Source organism: Cydia pomonella, chromosome 19, assembly GCF_033807575.1.
Source record: "Cydia pomonella isolate Wapato2018A chromosome 19, ilCydPomo1, whole genome shotgun sequence".
Lineage (NCBI taxonomy): Eukaryota > Metazoa > Arthropoda > Insecta > Lepidoptera > Tortricidae > Cydia > Cydia pomonella.
Window position 1 is genome coordinate 7963658 of NC_084721.1, and position 18583 is coordinate 7982240.

General features: G+C 37.6%; 3 protein-coding genes across 3 annotated transcripts; 2 read left to right on the top strand and 1 right to left on the bottom strand.

Moving 5' to 3' along the window:
* Positions 1-3258: 3258 nt before the first annotated feature.
* LOC133528628 (lipopolysaccharide-induced tumor necrosis factor-alpha factor homolog) lies at positions 3259-6860 on the top strand. The gene is made up of 2 exons (XM_061866074.1): positions 3259-3964; positions 5585-6860. The coding sequence occupies exons 1-2, from the start codon at positions 3585-3587 to the stop codon at positions 5697-5699; spliced, it is 495 nt and encodes a 164-aa protein (XP_061722058.1). The 5' UTR covers positions 3259-3584; the 3' UTR covers positions 5700-6860.
* Positions 6861-11127: 4267 nt separating this feature from the next.
* On the bottom strand, positions 11128-11803 carry LOC133528629 (NTF2-related export protein-like). Its single transcript, XM_061866075.1, has one exon. The coding sequence runs from the start codon at positions 11722-11724 to the stop codon at positions 11311-11313; it is 414 nt and encodes a 137-aa protein (XP_061722059.1). The 5' UTR covers positions 11725-11803; the 3' UTR covers positions 11128-11310.
* A 1648-nt stretch (positions 11804-13451) lies between these two features.
* LOC133528627 (uncharacterized) lies at positions 13452-17938 on the top strand. The gene is made up of 2 exons (XM_061866073.1): positions 13452-14922; positions 16293-17938. Exon 2 carries the CDS (start codon positions 16328-16330, stop codon positions 17684-17686), a length of 1359 nt encoding a protein of 452 aa, XP_061722057.1. The 5' UTR covers positions 13452-14922; positions 16293-16327; the 3' UTR covers positions 17687-17938.
* Positions 17939-18583: the final 645 nt, after the last annotated feature.

Genomic DNA, 18583 nt, shown 5'->3' on the forward strand with positions numbered 1-18583 from the left:
CCACAGTAAAATACCATATGACATAATGCTATGGAAGTAACTAAAATATACTAATCGAGCTGTTTTTACATCAGTTAACTGACGGATTTTGCTTACTGCAAAAGCTGCAGAACTCAGTCTATTCGAAAGAGTAGCAATATGGGGACCCCACTGGAGTTTAGAATCTAAAGTTATACCAAGAAAAACTGTACTATCAACTAATTCCAATTCCTCATCCTTCACAATGACACTTGTTTTTACATGGCTTACATTACTAGTGACAAACTTAATACATTTAGTCTTATTCTCATTTAACAATAAATTATTAACATTGAACCAATTTACTACTTTTGAAATAGCATCGTTTACATCATTGTAAGCTTGTTGCTGTCGTTTGACTTTGAATAATTATAATATAGTTACTATATTGTACTAATGAAATGCATAATAGTCCGTTTTCTATTGGGAAGCAGTATGACATTTTTGAGTATAGCAATGCCATTTGGTACGAATGTTATACACATCCACCTAAGCCCAAAACGCCCGGTAGCCAGGTTGAACTCCGCGACAAGTGGGGGGGGAGGGGGGCTCAAAGTATAGAGCTCCCGGCGCTCAGAAAAATCTGACGGATTAATTTGTACCTTTGAGCCAAGTTTGGTGTGTTCTTAACATTATTTTGGAGTGTCTTTTCAGCATAGAATCAGCAAGATGAAGCATGATTCGTGTGTCGGCTTCTTCGTGATTGCACGGTGCCACATTTTCAGTCGGAGTGGTTTTATTGAGAGCTTCGTCACCATCAGTTATGATGAACTCTTTACCCATTGGAATTGGAACTCTATGTTTGAGTAACAATGTGACGACAAAAGATAGTATAGCTCTTCTTTGTTTGATCCCTCACAAAGAAAGTTAGCCCATCCTTCGTGTTCCTCCTTGTATGTTCGCCAACTAACACGCGTTGGCCAGAACCTCGTTTTTCTCGAGTTGTATTCTTGAGACTGTCTTTCTTGTATGTATCCCAAACTACATCGATCAGTCTTTCAACATTAGATAACTCTCCAATCAGAAAGGATGAAAACACATTGGTAGCATAATCCCCGAATGTTTTTGATGGTCCTGGGCTCAAGATATGCATAGCCGAACCATTTAATATCTTAGAGGGAGTTGCTGGAAATGATTTACCCGCCGAGCGACGCCCGCACGCCACCCGCAAAATTCAAGTAGGTACGTGCAATAATTATTTTATTTTACATTGAAAATAGTTAAATGTATATTTAATGTTAATGTTTTTATGATCTGCATTAAATGGGCTTTCAGACAGTATTTTTATAAACCAAGTTTTTTTGCTACGGAACCCTAAAAACTGGTATGGGGAATGAATTGGGCATCATCTAGTTACCTGATAACGACACCAAAGGTCCAAACTAATCCATCAGATTTTTTTTTCTGGGCGCCGGGAGCTCTATACTTTGAGCCCCCTCCTCCCCACCTGTCGCGGAGTTCAACCTGGCTACCGGGCGTTTTGGGCTTAGGTGGACGTGTATAACATTCGTACCAAATGGCACTGCTGTACTCAAAAATGTATACAAGCATTCCCAATAGAAAACGGACTATAAGGAATATATACGAATATAACAACGATCCCAGAGAAAAAATAGGTACTAATTGACCGAGCGAGCGCGTAGTGTGAACCAAGCGTCTCTGATTCAGCTTAGGCAAATAACAGCTGTCCGACAGCTGTTCTTCTCTACAGGTCGCTGAGGTAGCACATCTCGACTCGTAAAATTTTGTAAGTGGGTTCGATAATTATTTAGAATTATAATTGGCATTTAAAGCGCGATACCGCGTCCGTTGTTTTTCCTGACGGGTATTTCCCGAATTCATTTTTGTCATTGGCAATATTGACAATATGTAACATGACGTGGTGATAAGATAACATGTTAGAGTCTCGTTCGGAAAGAGAAGAGTCGTGGAATGTATTGGGCCGCATATATTCTACGACACTTCTCTTTCCGAACAGACTATGTTATTGGTCATTGCTCTAGCGCCAATTACATCCATCGACAATATCGACATCCATTAAGTACATTCATCGTTAACAATATTTGAAATGTAAAAAATACTTTGTCTCTAATTGCCAAAAATGTTCAATGTTTGATATTTTTGCATATTAACCCATTTTTTTACATTTAAAATATTGTAAATGATGTGATGACATTTGGTGAAACGGAAAAATATTATTTCTCGGGTCCGAAATCGGGTCAGATTACGGGCCTGATAAAGTGTGGATGTAATTGGCACTTCTGCTGGCACTGCTTTCCAGCCATTCTTCCAGCCAATGGGATTAAACCATACACATTTTCGATAGACAGTTTATTGTGTATTGCAACTATAGGAAAGAAATCTCCATATACCAAAAAGTGTCAAAAAACCTTAAATAGGTGGCGCTACAATACCTAGAGTACTTGAACAAAAAAAATCATAGACAGCGCACTTCACTCTGTCAATAACGCCTAGGTTCTTAGCTACTCTAGCGCTACTCTGGAGACATTTTGAACTATTATTTATAGCTGACAGGACACTTTTGCAACAGTTCTACGTTCTACCGTAAGAGATTTCTCTCCTTTTAATCCACACTCCATAATTGCAACATTGCAACCAATAGTGTAGCTTGAATGCAACTGAGTCATGAATTTGGTACTTATATAGATGGTAGGATCAACTAGATACTAGATATGATATACGCATGCGCCCGTGAGGGACAGAACATAAGCAATGCGCCAAATTAAAAACACGTTTTAACATTCCCGACAACATGCCAAAAACAACCTACGTAATTTGGTCGGGTTATCTGTTGCCCACCATTCTATACAAGAACATTTAGATGCTAACAAATGGGAACCATAAATATAAACTATACATATATATATATTTATTTATCTTTTTTGTGTATTCTGTAATTTGTATGTTATAATTATAATTGTTTTATGTGTTAGTGTTAGGTAGGTCTGTATCAATCTGTATGAACACCAATGTGAAAGCAATAAACAGCTAGAACCCATTCACGGGTACAAATAGATACCCGTAAATCGGTCCCAGCTGGTGCAGTGGCTATTGTAAATAAAGTGGAGAAGAGGGGCCCGGTTGTGGTGTTGAAGTTTGGCTGGTCAAAAGACGGGGCTATTGTAAAGAGGTCATTTATACGCACATATACATAGCTTGCTCACCACCAAAGTGGCTACGGCTCGAGTAATAAATTTTGTACTCAGAACAGCTAACGGGGAGGCCCCGCTTGATAGATAAAACATTGAGCATTTTTCTGGGTACATTTTCCTTGCCTGTGGTATTTTCAATTAGCATTTGACAGTTGTCTTCATGTTTTGACGTCATTGTCCTAATTCGTTCAATTTCGTTCACTCATTGGGGAAATCCTAATCATATTTATTATCGTTTTGTACTTTTCGACTAAATACGCTTTAAATTCAAAGTTCAGTGTGACTAACAGTCGTTGTTTAATACGGAGAAAACATTACGTTCTGTTATTGATTAACTGTTTCTTGGGTTGTGATTTGATTGCCGTCTAATAGTAGTGTTTATAGTTCGTGACAATGGCTAGTAATACTCCGTCCGCTCCAAGCGACCTTCCACCCGCGTATTCGGAGGTCGTCGGTAATCCGCAGTACGGATTCGTGGCTCCAGAGGGTTCGTTCGCAGATCCTCACGCTGCGTACCAGCCGCCGAAGTCGTTTACTCCGGCGGGGGTGTACCCGCACCCGCCTAGCGGGGCCACGACGGCACAGCCCCAGCCGGGCGTGCCGCCGCCGCCGCCGGGCGCCGTTCCCGTGGGGATCGTACTGCCGCAGGCGGTAGGCAGTGAGCCAACAACCATCACCTGCTTCAACTGTGGCAAAGTAGTCACCACCAGAGTTACATACACAACAGCCTGGCATACCCATTTAGTAGCTGGATCAGTGTGTGTTATCACAATGTAAGTATACTCATCAGTTTATTAGCACCACAATAGCTACATATACAATACATATTATATATGACAAAGCATTATCATTTTTATCTATAAAAGGTTTACGTGATCATCATTGCTAAAAATAACACACATGAACCAGTATGTTCGAAATATGTATAGACTCAAGTTTGCTATCATTAGATATAGCAGTTAGCTACCACCAAAATAAATTAAACCTAAATATAAAATCTAAAGGATAAAGTTGTATTCAATTAAGGTTGGAAATGGATATCAAGGCTTTAATGAACAGTGGCCCAATTGGTTTAGTTAACTTCCTTTAATTTACTATGGGTAATAAAAACAGATCTATATAATATAATTTGAATTCTGATGTCTGAAGATTGTGGGCAACAACTAGTTGACATTACTTCTGAACAAAAATATGCAAAACAAAAAACCAAAACTACCTTAAGACATATTATTGCAATATTTTTCCTTGTGATGAAACCTGTTTTCCTTTAAACTTTACCTTGTTATTAATATTTTAAATCAATGCAGAACAGGATATTATTAATCTTTTAAGATACATAGATCTGGATGTAGGGACTTGGTATGGCACTTAGAATGTAGGGGGCCCCCTTCTCCATCTCAAAACCATTGCTAAGTTGTCTGGGCCCCTAGGCCCGGGCCTTGTGGGCCTAGGGGGAATCCAGCCCTGCTTTTAAGTATAGTTATAAATCATATTAACATGTATTTTAAATGTTGCTGCAAATGACAAATAGAAGTACAGCAGTATTAAGATTGTTTGTTACAAACTATTGCTAGCCCTTAAACATTAATTCTTATGTTTTAGTCTCTCATAACCATCTTTTCTGTCAAATATCACTGTTTTATTATTACTTTAAGTTCTATCTATCTTTGCTATTAGCCTTAGATTAAAGTTATGACTCACTTTGATGAGTATAATTTTGCAATGTGTGTGCAATCTTAACATACATAAGTGTCTGAATGACAAAGTTTTATTATAGCAATATGTACACAGAGTATACAATAGGAATAGTACACAGCACTGTATCAAAAAAATGTAGTTGGAATGGCTCCAAAAATCTATAATAAATTACCACTACGAATGAAATCTGTACAAAAGCTGAATATTTTCAAAACCCTCCTAAAAAAATTGCTAGTCGATAAGTGCTACTACACTGTTAACGAGTTTCTGGAAGACCTAATTTAAGTTTAGTATAAATATGGTGACATGAATGCCCTTACAATTTGTATACCGAAAGGCGCCACATAGTGAAGCTATACCCTAATGTAACAACCTGTATACCTGTTTTGGACAAATAAAGATTTATGGAATCGGGGGGCACATTAGTGCCCCCGCCAAGACATGCAAAGCAAAGCACAAGGGCACTAGCTACCTTTTTTCCTAGCGCTTTGTTGTTTTTTTGAAGCCTCATAACTTGAGTTTGGACTAAGATGTAGAGTTTGTGAGTTAGAAGTGTGGCTCTATAAGAGATCTGATATCTTTTGGACAGTGCGAGCATTATGGTTTCGTCTTGGCAACATTTTACAAGAAAATGGATATTATTTACAGGTACATTATGAGCAATATTAGTATAAATATGAAAATTGTTTTTACAGGGTGTGCTCTCTGTGCTGCCTCGGACTGGTGCCATACTGCTTCGACACATTCAAGGACGCGGAACATTATTGCCCCAACTGCAACACATTTGTCGGAAAGAGCAACAAATGCTAAACATTCTTATGAAATTTTACCCTCTTACAAGTTGACAATAGCAATGACTTATTAATTAATTATCTATCTTATTGAGACCTTCATTAAGCCCTTGATTAAGATAATTACATCTCCTAGTTAGTTTTTAATTATTATCCTTCATAGTGCTGCTTGAGTTATATCATGGCCTATCAATTTTATATACTTTTGCCTTATAATCTTTTTACATTTAGCGCATATACAAATGTTGTAAATTATGTACTATTTTTATAATGAAATCAAGCACTATTTTAATATATTTTTCATCACACTTGCTTGAAAAAGATCTTATTTCATGTGGATATCCTAAAGGACAAAGGCCTATATTGTTCCCGGGGGAGTTATGGTCTGTGAAAAAAATATTTTTTATTTTTTCGCTAATTCATACGAACAATGTAGGTTTACTTTAAGAATACTGACATTTCTAATTTAATATTTTTGCTTATGTTTAAAAAGATTTGATTTCATAAATTTAATTAAATGCTGTTTAAAATATTTTTATACAATTTTCAATCGTGGCTGAATGCCAGATAGGCCTGTGCCTTCGATACCTAACCTGCCAAACAATGGCAATATGTTTGAAATGTCACCGTATTTAAGAATTATTTTGCTTAAAATTTAGTTTTTTCTTCACAAGTGTGAGGAAAAACATTGTGTGTAACTCCGGGGGTAAGAATATTGCAAACTCGGGTCTTTAATTCCCTCCAGCCGGCGACTGTCGGGAATTATCACTCTCGTGTCCAATATTTCACTTACCCCCCCATGTTGCACAATGTACTAATTCAGTCTAAGCCTCATGAACATTGTAAGACATGAATTAGGTAGTTGAAAGAATAATTTACATAGTGGATGTAATAAGCTTTTATATTTGATAGATATTAATAGATTTACCTAATTGTAGTTGTCAACCATACCATCCGTAATTTTGTACTGCCAGCCGGCTTAAAGCAGGAGCACTGCTACAGTATCTCGCTCACAAAATAGGCTGACTACCCGTCCCCATCAGCTAGAAAAAGACCGGTAGTCTATCTCGCGCGCGAGATAATGTTGCGGCACTCACTCCTGTCCTGTGCTAAGCCCACAGAAGGCAAAAGAAATCGTGGCAATATTTTGGACAAATGTGTATGTGTCATATTCACTGAAGACACAATGAAATCCAATGAAAATAATTATGATCCTCGTCGACGATTGCTAGCAGCGATGAACGAGTTATTTCTTCCTAGGCGAGTCTTTTCTCGGAGAAAAAGATTTTGATGTAGTGTAAACTAAACAGTCTGTAAATAAAAAAGCGTTTTGTTCACGCGTCGGAAATAGTCAATTGCCAGTCGCTTTCTCGTCGCTGGCGCGACTACCAGAATAGTAAAGTGGTTAATATCCACATACCTACGCGTAACTTTCTCCATCTGACCTCGGCTACGCACTTGGCCGTTTTACCTGCATGGGCATATATGGTCATTTTCTTTTACGGTATTAAACAGTATACACCAAGAAAGTTTTCGACAAATATAAATATAAATAAATAAAAAATAAAAAAATAAGGCTAAGTGCGTGCCCAAGGGTATGATGTTATGATAGGGCCGGACATGCTTGCATGCATGTTTTGCGGTTCAAAGTCCGATTAAGATATAGACAATCACATTATGTATAAAGCGACCGTAAAACCTAATATTAATATAATTTTAATGTTTTAGATGTTTCCGTTCTTTTGTGATGCTGATCATCACTTTTCTATACAACATGACAACATACATGTATAATGTCAACATGCCTAGGTAATAGGTATAGAATATATATCCTTGTAAATTTAACGAGTTCCCAAAAACTTTGGCTGAAAATAAGGGGGTGAAAATCCGGCTTATAAATAAGTTAAAAGAAGTAATTTTAATTTTTCGACTGAGTAGCTTTTTTACCATGTAGTATTACCAAATAAGAACCATTAATATGGTTACTGTATATATGTTAATAGGTATGTTGCTGTTGTGATTACCTACTTTTATATATATATATATATATATATATATATATATATATATATATATATACATATATATATATATGCTAGTATTCTTTTCAAGCCAGGTTTACATGGTAAAAACCCTGATATCTTACCTCTATATTGATGTATCAAAGGGAACTTACTTTTTGTAACATTCCAATACTAACCTGGCAATTATTTGTCAAAATAGTTATTTTTGTAGAATGTAATTTTTGACCCATGTTAAATCCACTTTACTACGGAGTATAGACTACAATTTAAAAGACGTTGCTTTATTTGGCTTTATTTTTATATGTATATTAGGTATGAGGTGCCAACTTGTAAACGTTTTCATGATTCAAAAATAAGTTCACGTAAATTTTTTGGTGATTTATTGTTATTAGTATTAGGTATATTCAACCAATTTAGATTTTGGCCACAAGATTGTCACGACTAATACAAATAGAATGATTTTTATGTGTATATCCATACTCTGAGAGGTGAATCTCTGTATGTATAGGTCATACTGAACCATAGAGAAATAGTAAACATAGAGTGCTCACTCCATACATCTATTTTCTTACCAAAACACGGGTTATTTCGTAGTCGACATCATGCGTCGAGTAATGGATTTATCAGTAATGCTACTTGACAAAAGATGTCGCGACGAACGAAAATTCTAATGCTCTACAATTTTCAGCTAATATTACCGGAACTCAATTTCAACTCCTTCTGCTTGTAATATTAGTTGTAAATTGTTGAGCAATACACTTTTTGTCAGTCGCGACACTCTTGACTCTAGATGTCGACTATGAAATAACCCGCGTTTTGGTAAGAAAACTGATGAATGTTTTGAGCACTCTATGCTTACTTATTTCTCTATGACTGAACTACTCTTAGTCAGTGGCGGGGCAAGACCGATATGTGGGCTTGGTACATTTAGCGAGGCCCTCTGGTGGCGCAAGAAATAACGAACACTTTTACGTTGTGTCAGAGTTATTTAAGGCGCCCACGCCTAACGCCGCCTCTGCTCTTAGTACTCTTTCTGTAGAGTAGTAATTACAGTAGTAATACCCGGCGAAAAATTTTCATATCGGTCTTTAGAAAGAGAATATGGGAGACTTGAAACCCAGAATTTGAAAAAAAACTGCTGTTCCGTAGGGATTGTTGTTAAATATGACCTACATATTCACATTTCGGAGACAGGTATAACAAATCACACTGTATTAAGCTGAGTGATCTCATACTACGCTATGTGTTCAGGTACATAGTGGCTCAATTAAAATTGGTTCATATTAGTTACATATCTATTTTAGTATAAGGTACCTAATTTGTTTCTTTATAAAATAATATTATTCCTTGATTTACCTTTTGAGTGCCATCAACAATAGAATTTTCCAGTACATAATGTAAAAACTACAATGCCTACCTAAATAAATTTACACATACTAATTAACATCTACTTCCTAGTGAGACGTCTGGGTTATAATATAACCGGGAACCATTTCGTTCATTGGCTCGAATATGCAAGAGCGATAGAGGCAAATAAGTTCACGCCTCCAGGTCTATTGCATATTAAAGTGGCGTTAAAAGTATTCCATGTTAAATCTTTACACACATAAATATGCATGTGAAAATTATATTAATAAAAGCTTAGATAAATAAGACTTCAGTGTTTTTCTTCAAATCTATTTTATTCCTTAAATACCTATAGATTTACATATCTATTTGTTATCTGTACTGAGAAGATAAGTACGCACACTAATAAGTAATAACACTGATAAGAAACATAGCTGGGCAAGATAAGTAGATAAATTATATCTATTAGCAGGTATGGCTTATGTGGGAAATATTATGCATCAGACAACAAGAAATGAATATGGATACTAACAGTGATGTCAATTGTGAACAAAGTGACTCCTCGAGGGCAGAGATCAATGTACACATGGAAACAGTGGGATACCATAGAGACCTACCTCCACCATACACTGTGCAGGATGTGCAGCCTCAGACAGTTATCAGGCAAACTATAATCATACAACCTCCACTAAAAGATGCTCCTATGTTTTTCCATTGCAGCAAATGCTATAAAAGAGTATTAACTAAAGTGGAATACGTAAATACAAGGAAAACTCACATGATGGCTGGTTTCATCTTCGGATTTACATGGTAAGCACTGACAACGGAAAGGTGACAAGTCAAAGTTGTATTACTCATCTCATCTATTTTGTGAATTCTGTCTTGAAATTTTGTAAATTATTGGGCATTTATAGGACATCCATTTTCAATAAGGCAATACCTATGATATGAGAAAAAGTTCACAATTGGGAAGAGAAATTGCTTGCATTTTTATAAGGGATCATTAAACTCACCCTTTACACTTGATTTCTTCTTAGATTTTTTTATAAGGTAAGGTGGGGTAAGACGAACATAGTTTATTTTGCTCGGGGCAATACAAACAGTATGAGGATTCCATAGAGTCACACCAAGATAAGTTGGCAGCGATTTTGACAGCCCCGGTAGTGCAAGTATTATTTTAAATGTGAAATTGTGATGTTTACTTTACACTCGCTGCCAACAGATCTTGGTCTGACTCTGCAAGTGTTTGTCTTGCCCTCATGAAAGTCTTACCCCACCTTACCTTACAAATATAATGCGACTGTCTTGCACAAATCCATCAAGTTCCACAGAGATCAATAAGGTTTGTGCTTAAACTCTTAATGACAAATGTTTCTATTTCATTTTCAGTTGGTGCCTTTTGTGTTGCATTGCGTTTATACCTTATTTAATACCAACATTCAAAAGGGTGAAGCACTATTGTCCCGAATGCAACACATACCTAGGTGATTATTCTAAGGTATAAACTTCCACCCAAAGACTGCTTTATAAAGCACTTATTAACACCATGAGAAGCTGTTTTTCTGGAAGTTTGTAATTTACATGAGTACAGATGGTAAACAAGAATGCAACTTTAATGAACACACTTGAGTACTAGATTTGCATGAGAACAGTAATGTGTAATGACCAAGAGCCCTCTTATAATGCTCTGTTTAATAGGAAAGTCATCAGTGGTTATGATGCAAGTAAGATACAATATATACAGAGATATAAAACTATCTTTATCTTTACTGTGTAAATGTAAGCTGTAAAATATAACCAATATTACTTAAAATTCTTGTTTTTATTTAACCTGCTTTCACAATTCTACCTAGACCCTTTCATCAGGATTATGCAAATTATAAAAAAAAACACTAGTTAGCTATTTTAATTAGGTATCATTGATTTTTGGAATTTCAACTGGTGAGTCAGTAATTCGTCAACAATACAGTTATCTTACAAATTGCTGATTGTCCATCACTGATATGTTAAGTAATTATCAATAAACATATAAAAACTTCAAATAGACCATGGGGCAAGGAAATGAAAAGCCAGCAATTTGTGAATATTACATTTATATCAAACATTATAAATGACACTTTACAATGGTGGTTTTCAATATATATTCTTATTATTATTCTTAAGAATAGCAAGTCTTGGAACCAAACACTTGTTCACTAATCTCCTTTTTTGCGTAACATTAACACACAATTCATTACCCTGTCTACCAATTGCACCATCTTATGTAGAGTATGGTACTTGCAATCTAAAGCAATCTGACGCAATCTTCCACTTGCCATCGACCGCAACAATCAGGAAAGTCTGCTGGAATGGCTTCTTTACTTCGTCATTCTGGTAGGTCACGTCTCCACACGCTTGGATTAGGTATGTCAGCTTATTGTTCACCAGAGCTTCCGCTATCGGTTGGGCGTCCAGAGTTTTCAGCACATGGTTGCTAGCAGGTAAGTCCAACAAAAACTGCTGAATTCTGTCACTGCCAGTTATGCCGTTACCATTCCAAACTAAAAGTCCGGTGTCCAGGTACAATTTTGAGGTTAAGTGTCTGCTGTTGTCCACTTGCTTATAAAATACTCTGGTGAATTCTTCTGCAGTTTCGCAAGCATTTTCCACATTCTTGACTGCAATTTCAGCCATTTCAAAATCAAAATACTTCTGTGTAATACGGTAATTACGGTATACAAACAAACGAACAAGCCAACCAGAATCTGTCACTGTCAAAAACTCCAACCAGTGTTGCCAGCGTGTACGAAAACAAACTCTGAACATTGTTAACTTAGTGTATCTATCTGCTACACGCTCTTCCCTCCCCAAACTTAGGCACCTTACTAGACAACGACTCGATGCGGGTGGCGGCTGCTCTCCGCCTGGGTTCTGATGTATGCCAACCCCACCAATGCATCTGCGGTTCCAATGTGGAGAGCAACGGCCACCATGCCTTGAGCTGCTGCCGCTGTGCGGGAAGGTTCCCACGGCACCATGCTCTTAATGATATCATTAGGAGGGCCTTAATATCAGCAAATGTCCCTTGTATGCTGGAGTCGCCAGGCCTCAGCCGATCGGACGGCAAAAGGCCTGACGGCTTGACCCTGGTGCCGTGGGAAAAGGGTAAGTGCTTACTATGGGACGCCACATGTGTCAGTACTTTTGCCGCCTCGCATCTTAGCCGCACTATGCGGTCGGCAGGAGCGGCTGCTGAGCACGCGGCGTCCCTTAAAAAAGATAAATACTCGGCGCTGAGCGGTTATTTATTCGTTCCTCTTGCTGTGGAGACTTCGGGATGCTGGTGCTGTCGCGACGGACGCGAAAATCCGATGCCACAATACTAATTCACCTGCGGCAACACCGAACAGCGCCCTCTATGTGGAACTGTGGTAAGTTAACCAACGTAGTAAGTTGGTGAAGCTAGATTCAGTATGGCGCGAAACGCGCTAGTTCTATAAAATGTGATATAAAGTGAGGAAGCCTACAGCTGTCCGGAATCATCTAAAGCTAAGTATTTTATTTACTTGGTGAAAGCTCGCAGTAGTGGTATGGTTTCTCTGTGCGATTATCTCCTTTATTCCTTTCTGGTTCGAGCTTGCCACGTGACCTTGACGTGGAAGCTATTGGGAGCCCATCTTAGGTAAGGCGGACTAGGGACTTATGATTGTGTAGGAGTCTGCGGCTTCGGCCGCAGATCCTCCTATATCAATGTGTAAGAGAATGGCAGGTTTAGCTGCTAGATGCTCCCCGTAAGGGGGGCGGCTACTATAGAGAAAGGCGTTAGGAGTTCTGTGGCTTCGGCTGCTAGGTTCTCCTTTATCCCCGTGTAGGAGTAAGGTGGCTCCGGCCGCTAGTTACTCCTTTATCAGCACGCAAGGGGCAGCTTCGGCTGTGGTACGCCCCCTTGAAACCAGAGAAAGGCGTTAGGAGTTCTGTGGCTTCGGCTGCTAGGTTCTCCTTTATCCCCGTGTAGGAGTAAGGTGGCTTCGGCCGCTAGTTACTCCTTTATCAGCACGCAAGGGGCAGCTTCGGCTGCGGTACGCCCCCTTGACTATACAGCTACTTAGGTAGTTGGCTTTGTGTAACCTACATCCGGCCGGGTAAGATGGGGCTCACTAGTAAGATATATAGATTTATGTGTGGAGGTTAATGGTTTGGAGAATACCATGTTCATAGAGCAATTTTACCCACAGATCTCGGGTGTCATACATTCAGCCGCCTTAAGATAAGCGAAGCAGATTAAGGCTCCTCTGGCCCAGGAGTTGAGGTGCAGAGAGAGTGAGGATGAAGAGTCCCTTATGGGATATGAAGGTATGTATGCGATGCATTCTATACCCCAATAGATCCCCCTAATATAACATATAATATAAGTTGCCGCCTTTCCCCTCTTTACGGTCTCATTTATATATCGTAGGCGGCTAGGGGAGAGGCGGCCACAATGGTGGTTAATGCTGGGATTCAGCAGTTAAAGAACCAAGGCTTTGTTGAGAATAAATAATATAAAGAATGCAAAGCATACATCTTCACTATAGGCATATATGTTTACTATCGGAAATCATAGATGGCGCTAACAGTAGCGAAAACTGCGAGGTTTTATATTTTATGTGTACATTTTAAAGTGTTTTCTTATTACATCTGGTTCGACATTAATTTAGGCTCGTTTTAAATAAAGAGGCTGGCATTAATATTCATCAATTGAAGATATTTTGAGTTAATAAGTCATGTTTTTATATACGTGAACGGCAGAACATCAACATTGTACGGAGCCAACATGAAGAAATTACATCGCGGTGACCGGAAGCAGTCACACGACATTTTCATAATGGATGTATTTTATTTTCCAATTAGAATGGAGTCGCAAATTAGTAAAAGAATAAACAAAGATGAATAAAAAAGGGATTGGTGCATTTGTCTATATTTATCAATTATGATATTTATTACTTTAAATTAATAAGTGATACACTATTGTGTAATAATGCCTTCGAGTTACCAACGTAACCGGAAAAATAGGCGGCGCGAACCGCCTAGAACAAGATGGCAGGTGTTGCCACACTAGGAAGATTATCCACCAAATCGCGGAAAATGTGCGGATTATCGGGATTCTCAAGAAAATTAAAGAAGAAAGAAAAATTATGTCGCTAAGCTGATTCAACATAGAAAAGTTATACGATAACCAATTTCCAATAAGACGCTTCAGTAGGTACGTCATAGCAAAGCGTACTTAGATATAAGTAGAAGATTTACTTTATTTTATTATACATTAGTTGTTAGAGTTGTGGATTTAATATGATTATAATAAGTAAACGTATGCGAGTCAGAATAACTAATAAGCATCTTATAAGAAACGTACGTGTAGTAGATAAGAGTTTGTATGAGTAAGCACTCTACATTTTACCTTTTATATTTACGTTATACTTTAGAACTTAAGTAGTTTTAAGAACACAAGGATGCAATCATTTATACGGAATCAACATAAAGAAGAAAGAAATTTGTTAAAGGCCCTAAATTCATTTCATATTTATCGAAATTTATGGGGTTTGAGTTGACTTTGGCAACACTGACTGTTGCAAAGCGAACGTTCCACCATTTTGAATCGTTGGCGGAAGATCTCCAAGCAGACGCGAGTTCCCCGGGAAGGTTCCTCAAATTATGCTGGTAAATATTGAGAATATTATAATTTAAAGGGCACCAACAAAGGGATAAGCGTGTAGATAGGCAAGATTGTGAAAAACTACGTATTTACTTCATAGGTACAGTGAACTCGCCGCCGCCAACCACACCGGACAAGACAACTCGGATTTGACGAAAACCCCCCTGATTAGACCTGCTATCGGACTAGACTATTTCTCGGTAAGTTTTTAAACATTTACTTCACAGTGACAGAGCTCTATTCTGTAAAACAAATGCGCGCGACGAAAATTATTTCATAGCAAGCGATCCGACAGCATGGCGGCCATGATCATTTGGGTTTCTAACAAGAAAAGGAATCCGTTTTTAACTAAGTATCCTTCCGTATGTATGAATTATGAGTCGATTTCGTCTCCTACTTTATTGAAATAATTTCACTTTCTAGAAGTTGATAGTTGGGGACGACCGTAGACAAGAGTCAACCCTATTGTTTAGGTAACACGGCTCATATTAGTACGACTTAGTTTTAGAAATATCTAGAATTTTCCAAACAAGAGGCGAACCTTAGTAATTTTCCAAGCTTACTATAGGCCTTCTGGAATGTTATCTCGGGTTCCCTAGTTAGATAGTTTGGTATTATTACGCTACCTTATTTAAACTAAGAAAGACAATTTATTTCTTTATGAATTGTTTTACGGCGTATGTACAAAGGATTTAGTTGAGTAAGTAAACGTTAAGTAAGAAGTATAATTATATACAATATTATGTATATAGGCCTAAAGGGAACTTATACCTGATTTATTTTACATGCATTCCATATTGAAGTCCATGATTATATTATACGAAAGCAATTGTGGTGTGTATATGTATATATAAGTTAACATCTTCTTTCCAGATTTATTGTGGTGACTTTTATGTGCAATTAGACTCATTAGATAAGTGATTCTTTGAAGTGTTCAAATAAATAAAATTAAAATGATTACTAAATAAATAAACCAAACAAGTGAAATAAAAATAAAATAATCATTTAATAGATCAATAAAACAAGTGAAATGGAAATAAAGTATTAATTTTCGTTGTGCTACGAGTGAGCTTGAATCAGAGACACCAACATTAGAGGTTGTGTTGTGGCAACAGTGTATAAACGTCAACATCACTTACTGACGTCGATGACGCTTGTATTGGTGTAACCTATAAGTTATAAAGATAAAACTAGACACATTTATAGGTAGGTGTGTATGTTATGTTGCCTTCCATCCTTGTTTTACTCCCTCTCATGATATTTAAATGAAACATCGGATTATAATTGGGTCAATGGTTTCATTCATGTAATTTAATTGACTTTGATTTTTATTCTTTTTTGGTTTCAAATTTGAAAGGATTTTAGAGATCATTAGTTAAATTTAGATTTCAATATTTTGAGATCATTAAAATAAAGAATAAATAAAATAATTTAAAATTAAACAACCTAAAGTAGTATGAAACATAGTTACTGCAAGGCAGTATTAATTAAATCTACAAGCGTAATCATTTCATACATAAGCAAATAAATAGGACTTTAGGTTAAATGGGTTTATTTCTATACGTTACAGGATTAAACAAGAAAAGAGCTTATACAAACAACATAATGGACGATTTGCTTTTAAGAAGGCTTAGGCTCATTAACGACAAACTCACCACAGACATAGAAGTTATTCCTGTTACCATTAATTCAGAGAACTTAGGGCAGGCTCAAATTACTTACAGTAAATTAGATGCATCTCTGAAAAGACTTGACAACGACTTGATGGAGTACTTTCGCTTGGCTTCGACACCTGCTTCTGATGAAATATGTTTACTGAGTGGATTGCAACTTCAAGCAGAGGAGACTTTGGCTGAACTTAAAGTGAAGATCGATCAAATAACTTTGAAAAGCAACGCTACAGAGAAACCTCCGGAAGCGAATGCCTCGTGCCGACTCCCTAAACTTCAGCTGCCGGTGTATAGTGGAGACGTGCTCTTTTGGTGTGAGTTCTGGGACTCCTTCAAGAGCAACATTGATTCAAGAAATCTGCCTGATGTTGACAAGCTCTCCTATCTTAAAGCCTCGGTGACGGGAGATGCCAAGAAAGCCATAGATGGTCTGTCAACTACTAATGCTAATTATAGAATAGCCATATCGATCCTAAAGGAGCGTTTCGGCAAGACCTCTCATCTCATTGACGCGCATTATGCAACACTATATAAGGTTAAGATGGCCAAAAGCACCGCTGAAGACTGTAGAAAGACATTCAACGAAGTTGAACGAAATCTCAAAATTTTGGAATCATTAGGTGAAAACATCAATCACAATCATCTTCGTTTTATGTTGCTGGAGAAATTTCCACCCGATCTAGTTTACGAAATTAAGCTGAAGGTTAATGATGATTCTATACAAGAAATCAGGAACCAATTAGATAGAATTATTACCGCAAAAGAGGATGCTGAAAGGATTTCAGGAAGAAAACGCACGCATGAAGCAGAAGATAGTACAGTCGGAACTCTACATATAAATGTGAAACGTGCAAGAAGCGCATATCCACCCAAACAGCAACAAGGTCCCCCTAAGAAACAAAATCCTCAAGGAGGTTTTGATAGAAGACCGGAAAGGAAGAATAAGTTTGATAGTATTAATAAACCCAATAAATGGAACAGACCAAAACAAACTCCGACTTCTAACAAGGATCAACCAGAACCTCAGCAGGGCTCTTCGAAGGGGAGAACAGCGTGGACATGCATCTTTTGCAAAGGTGATCATTACAATGATAAGTGCTCTGAAGCTACTACCTTAGCAGAAAGAAAGAAACGACTTGGAAAGAAATGCTTCATGTGTTTGAAGTTAGGCCACTTTATAAAAGACTGCAAGAACAAACGTAAGTGTAGCATTTGCTGTAGTGAGACACCGCATAACAGAGCTTTATGCCATTTAAATTTTCAGAAGAATACTGCAATGAAGAAACAGTCCTGACGGTTCTAGGAAAGGGATTCACTACTCTTCAAACTTCTGTTGTTAGGGCTAACCCCCTAGATGATAAAAATAAACAATATAAATATAGACTTCTTTTAGATCCAGGCTCTCAGCGCTCCTACGTCACATTTCAAACTGCCAAGGAATTGAAGCTTCCCATTGAAGAGGAAAGTCATTTAACTATATTTACCTTCGGTGAAGATCCTCCTAAAGAAATACATAGTCCAATAGTTACTTTACAATTGCTGTCAAGGACAAATAAGAAGATAGTTATACAAGCCAACTGCGTTGAACGTATTTCAAGAGGATACATACCCACTGTCAAGTTGAAGGACTTACCGGAGTCATATATACTAGCGGATGACGGCTCGCTAAGCGGACAGGTGCAGATTCTGGTTGGAAACGAGTACTACTTCAACCTAATTTACGAGAAGAAAATACAATTGGGTAGTAACCTGTTCCTGGTCGATTCTGCCCTTGGTTGGATAATAAGTGGTAGAACAGAACCACAGCTTAGTGACGAGCCCTATGTAGTGACTTACGCTCAGACTTGTATAGAAACGAAGCTTCATCAACCTGACCCACCCCTTTGTGATGGAGACATAAAGAGCCTCTGGGAACTAGAATGTATAGGTATTAGTGATTCACCGAAAGCAACTAGAGAAGAAGAAGCAATCAAGTATTTTAATAATACCACTCTAAAATTAAGTAATCGTTACACGGTAAGCTGGCCGTGGATAACTTACCCACCGGACTTACCCAATAATTATGGAATGGCTTTTGGTCGCTTATCAAGCTTATTGAAGCGTATGGATCAAGGCACGTTGTTATCATACGATGATACGTTTAAACAACAATTAGATAAGGGTATAATAGAAGTTGTACTTGCTTCAAGAA